The sequence below is a fragment of the Nerophis lumbriciformis genome, linkage group LG21 (genome assembly GCF_033978685.3).
Source record: "Nerophis lumbriciformis linkage group LG21, RoL_Nlum_v2.1, whole genome shotgun sequence".
Taxonomy (NCBI): Eukaryota; Metazoa; Chordata; class Actinopteri; order Syngnathiformes; family Syngnathidae; genus Nerophis; species Nerophis lumbriciformis.
In genome coordinates, this window is record NC_084568.2 from 36,564,707 (window position 1) to 36,570,706 (window position 6,000).

At 35.3% G+C, this 6,000-nt stretch overlaps 1 protein-coding gene across 4 annotated transcripts in view; it reads right to left on the minus strand.

The window, feature by feature from the left end:
* fhod3a (formin homology 2 domain containing 3a) overlaps positions 1-2,778 on the minus strand; it is a 136,764-nt gene extending 133,986 nt beyond the window's left edge. For 2 of the 4 annotated variants that reach the window (XM_061982413.2, XM_061982412.2), the window contains exon 1: positions 942-1,529. In XM_061982413.2, coding sequence (XP_061838397.2) covers positions 942-1,106 — 165 coding nt within the window. In that variant the 5' untranslated portion in view covers positions 1,107-1,529. Of the gene's footprint in view, positions 1-941; positions 1,531-2,634 lie in introns of those variants that run through there. The other 2 variants (XM_061982411.2, XM_072915598.1) reach the window with 2 other exon arrangements.
* Positions 2,779-6,000: the final 3,222 nt, after the last annotated feature.

Genomic DNA, 6,000 nt, shown 5'->3' on the forward strand with positions numbered 1-6,000 from the left:
GTTGTCAAATGCAACAATTAAACTTGTATGTATTTATTTATGTTAATTTAAAAAAGCAATAACAAAATAGCCAACAAATATCACAAAATGTTTTTATTTTTAAATTTTATTATATGGATTTTATGTATATTTATATATACATAATTAAAGCAATTTAATACAATAATATTGTATCAATATATTAAATACAATAATAAAACATCTAAATAAAATAAAGATCATAGCCTGTATAATGTCATATGGATTGTATTATATTCTCATTTTCTCACATGGATATCTTGTGTATTTTATTTTTATTCATTTGCTATACAAACTTTCCTTTTTGTGGTGTTTGTTTTCATATTGTGTTGTTGCTAATTTAGACAGCTTGCAAAGCCAGGTAACTAGATCTTTTTTTAATCAATTAATTATTTATTTTAATATATGTCTGCATGTTTTATTATTGTTGTATTTAAAATATTGACAATAAATTGTATGAATGTGGTATTAAATTGTTTAAATTTCTATATTCATAAAAAATTTACAAACATTTTAAAATGTGCATTTGGTTTGGTGTTTTCTCTTTTGTGTTTTTTGTTGTCCGCTTGTTTTGTTGTCGTATAATTGCAATAAAGGCTTTTTTAAATATATTTATTTTGTATAAATGATTATATTTCAATAATTATAAAACAATAAATGTGTTGCATATTAAATTATATGTGTGATTGTTTTTATTGTTATTTTGAAAGGTAAATACATTTTAATGGCCTTTCCCAGAATAAAACAGTCCAAAAAGGTGAAGCATTGTCCTTGTCCCACCAGCAGATCACGTTGCTAAATATTGCTATGATAGGCCATGATGTATCGACAACATGACCCCCTAATTTGCACATTTCTTCAATATTATAAGTATTATTTGGGCCACAGGTTGTCTCGGTGTTCAGTTGGAGCAGAGGTCCTACCTTGTGAGGGGCCTGCAGGAGCCTGTGGACGCCTGCAAGCTGGTTGATGAGCGGGATGTCCTCCCTGAAGGTGTACAGCGGCGGCCTGGTCGGTTCCGGGAAGTTGGTGCTGTTGAACGGATCGGTGTCGTCTAGAAACTGAACCCTGCAGACAAACGTGGCCATGGTGCATCCATGCAAGTGGCTCCACTCCGGAGGTGGGGGGGAGGGAGAGGACTGGCCGGGTCCTGGAGCTGAGTGCCGGCTCTCCTGGTAACTAGCAAACAAACTTGCGTCGTCAAGCGTGCAGCCGGGACCGATGCAGCGCAGCTGGGGAGATGGAAGACTTTCTTTCTGGTTTTGTCTTGTCCTCCGTGCTTCTGCTGGAGCTTTTTGGCCTGTCCACTTTTATTCTGGGAGAGGCAGGTGGCCAGTCAAGAGGCTGTAGGCGGACTCCAGCAGCCTGGTGCCGGAGAGTGTCTGTCTGACACTGACAGCCGCTCCACTGTCTGTCTGACTTCCACTAAATCCTTCCCCCTCTCACACACACACACACGCACCATATCTATTTTCTTCTCAGCCTTCCCTCTCTCCTCCCCCTTCACATGCCCCACCCTCCAATCACCGGCCCAGTTTAGCAGCACTTATGGGAAACAATCACACTGTAAATGTGCATGTCCATACACATTTACAGTACAACAAGAAGTCAAATTAATGCATGCAAATGCAAACATTTTTTATAAAATACTATTATAATTCTTGTCTAACTTCATTTATTTTTTTGAATAAAATTATCTTAGGGGAAAAAATCACCTAATATCCAATATTGTATAATTAAAAAGTAACTTTTTTTTTTATGTATAAAAACTACAAAAACTTTTTTTTTTTTTTACTTGTTTACGTCTTACCGTGTTATGTTAAACAATGGCACCACCTATTGGTTAGTTTATGTCACTGCATGTAGTTCTATTAGCAAGCATGGAACTACTAATGTGCAACTAAAATGTGTTATTATATTTACTCATTGCACTAACTTGATTATGGAGATTCAATATCAATCATCTTGATGGATTTAATTAACTTTATATGTGGGGGAAAATAGTTTTTATATATTTCCTTTCACCTCATTGAGTGTATGAATGTTATATGTGGCGCCCCCTGCTGGACGCACTTAAATTGCTTTGGAATATGCAAGCATACTGTACATCCGGGCTATATGCTTCCGCGGGTTATATTTCTGTTTACTTAATTGCAAAGTAAAACACGTCAGCTTTCACACTACACTGTTAATAAAATAAAAATAGTTGATTGATGTTCCTTCTTTTTATTTTTTTTCATTCTTAGTTTTATTTCTACATTTACAGTCTTACATAATGTAAGACTGAAAATATAAACAAAATAAACGTCAATTGTGTATTTTACATCAAACTAGGTTTAGTGTTAATATATACACACACACAATAAACTGCAAATGTTTACACATATATAAATTACACAACATTCACGCACTAAACATTGTAAGTGTATCACTATTAGCGTAGTCGTCCTCTAGTGGTTATATTTAGCACTACATGTATTAAACCAGAATTGATCATTACTCTGAGCTCTCAGACAAAAAAACAACAACACGACTACGAATACAAAATACATCAAAGTCAGTAATTTCAATACAAAACAAACTAAATATATTTAAGCTCAAATGATATCTACTTACAAGTGTTTGACCAAGTTCCGTGATAAAGTTTACAGGCTGGGATTTCTACCACGTTGCTGCTTGTCTGGCTCATTGTGTCCGTCGCTGAAAAGGTCCGTCGGGAAACAATGAACATTCATATTTGCAATTTATTTATTTGGATTCTTTTCCCCAGGGTTGAGTGAGTAGTCTTCTTCTACTCACCCACTGCTGCGTCATTGCGACTCAATATGCCTAGCTGTTGCCCCCTGCGGGGTGGCGAAGTACTGCACTTGATCAACTCGAGTTTGAATGGTTTCTTACACTCAGACACATTTAGGTGTAATAGAAACACACTTATAGAAACTAATAGGAAAAAAAAATGTCACATGCCCCAATGTGATTGTGCGTCGACATGCACATTTACAAAACAATAAGTCAAATTAATGCATGCAAGTGCTGTTAAGTTCCACTCTTCTAATGATGGGTCCGGCAACACCGATGCATCGGCGCATGCGTCGAGCTCATAGAGCGAAACCGGTGCGCGTACCGCTTTTAGAAAGTCACGTGACCGATCATGAGCTGTTTTGGTCACGTGACCGATACGCGAACTGTGTCGCACTGACGCCTCCTCTGTGCCCTGTGAGCGGCTCTTTTCTACAGCCGGAGAAATAATAACTAAGAAGAGAAAGCGTCTAAAATTGAATACGTTGGAAAAACTGTTTTTAAAAAAAAAAAAAAAATGTGTAAAAAAAAATAATAATAATAATTTCCAGGTCCACAAGCATCCTCATTCACAACACGTTCTCTTAGATTTCAATGTTATGATACACGTTCACATTATTTATTGACTGTATCTAAAAAAGACAAAAAATATATTTTTTATTTAAATGAAGTTATGAAATAATCCTAAATGAAATACAATGACTTGGTTTATATTATTGTATATACTAGGTCAGTGGTTCTCAACCTTTTTTCAGCAATGTACCCCCTGTGAATTTTTTTTTTAATTCAAGTACCCCCTAATCAGAGCAAAGCATTTTTGGTTGAAAAAAAAGAAAAAGATAAAGAAGTAAAATACAGCACTATGTCATCAGTTTCTGATTTATTAAATTGTATAACAGTGCAAAATATTGCTCATTTGTAGTGGTCTTTCTTGAATTATTTGGGGAAAAAAGATATAAAAATAACTAAAAACTTGTTGAAAAATAAACAAGTGATTCAATTATAAATAAAGATTTCTACACATAGAAGTAATCATCAACTTAAAGTGCCCTCTTTGGGGATTGTATTAGAGATCCATCTGGATTCATGAACTTAATTATAAACATTTCTTCACAAAAAAAATAAAAAATCTTTAACATCAATATTTATGGAACATGTCCACAAAAAATCTAGCTGTCAACAATGAATATTGCATTGTTGCATTTCTTTTCACAGTTCTTTTTGACAGACATTTTAGTGACAAACCTGAGCTTGTGCTTCACTGAGTTTATGAACTTACATTCATATTTTGTTGAAGTATTATTCAATAAATATATTTATATATTTTTGAATTCTTGCTATTTTTAGAATATTTTTTTAAAATTCTCACGTACCCCTTGGCATACCTTCAAGTACCCCCAGGGGTACGCGTACCCCCATTTGAGAACCACTGTACTAGGTCATAAAATCAGTGTCAGTTGAGTCGGTCCATAGGTTGCCTGTAGGGATTTTTAATGTCCAGCAGATGTCAGTATTTAGTGATACGTATCGACACAGTATCAATACAGTTTTGCAATGTGTCGAAACGCTTCATGACGCCTCATCAACCCATCACTACGACTCTTCTACTCCAAAAAGGACCCAGGGACATCTCACGATTTCCAATTGATCAACTTTTTATTTTCCAACTTGAAGCATTGTTGATTTAATTTCAGTTGATCTTCAAAATCATCAGTAGGTTGTAAACCTTTAAACCACAAAAACAGAGATGTTAAGAATGTGATTACACAGGTATTTTCAAACAATGTTTTACAAATGCTTTTAAACCGCTGAATAATGTTTTAAACTTTCTACATAATGTATTCACTTTTAGCCAGAGTTAAACATGAATTTATCCTTTAAACCTCTGAATAATGCTCTAAACTTTAATCATAAAACCATAAGCTTTGACTTTAAACCTTTTAACTTTAACCATTTGCTATTTTAACTTAAACTTTTAACATTTTAACTTCAGCTTTAAACTTTGACATGAGCTTTAAAGTGGTCAAACGCAGCATGCAATCAATGCTCAAATGTAATGCAGTAATTTAACTTGAAGCCAGCAGTTTAAACAAACAAATTAGGATAATTCAGTAAGCAAGCTTGCAGGTTCAAGTTAAGCATATCAAATAAACATTGGTGTGTTTGGAGAAACTTGTTGAGAAACTTGTTGAGAAACTTGTTGAGTGGATCTTGCAGTTGTGGCTGCTTGCTGTTCTTCCTTCCATGTAGTTTGTTTGTTGAATGAGTTTGATTGGCCTCCTTCCTTTTGACCTGCCTTCAATTAGTCATTTGGCGGCCATTTTACCTCGGCAGTCTGGGAATTGTAGTTTTCACTGATTTTGACCATGTAGGGCAGGGGTCCTCAAGTACAAATCTTGAAGGTCCACAAATGTTTTTTTGAAACAGGCTGGGTCCGTTTATTATCGGTCAAGCGTATATAGTAGCAGGAGGTAGGTAGTAGTTTAACATTTTCTTAAAATTAACAAAAATAAAATAAATATCCAATAAAATACATGAAATATTTTCTTTGAAACAAAATAAATAAGAACTTAAATAAAACTTTCAGTTTTAACGAAAAATAAATACTTTTAAACACAACCCTCCTATCCCTGGTAAACACATGACCTCAACAGATCTCATTCATGTGCAAATATAACTATGGTACAGTACATCCCCATTGTGTAAAACACAGCTGCTCAATGGGAAAATTGGGCTCTTGGGGTTGAAACCAAGACTTTGAACTTTGGCACAAAACATTTGATGATCATTGCCACTGAATAAATCCAGGCCAGTGTCATGAAGTACACTTCTCTGAAATCATGAGAAGTGTACTCATGATTTCAGAGTACACTTCTCAAAGATTTGCACAAAGGACAGACTGGTGGATTATGCAGTGATAAGATATCAGGCCAGGGTGGTGTTCTCTCAGACGCGGAACCAGTCCCTTCTCTCTCCCCAACATGGCTGGAGCTCCATCAGTAGCAATGGACACAACTTTCTTCAGATCTATCCCTTTTTCATTCAGCATTTCTGACATTGCTTTATAGATGTATTCTCCCCTTGTTTGTCCACTGAGGTTTGCCAGGCTCAAAACATCTTCAATAAACTCCCCCTTTTCTTCATCATAATACCTCACAAACACCAACAACTGAGCATTTTGTC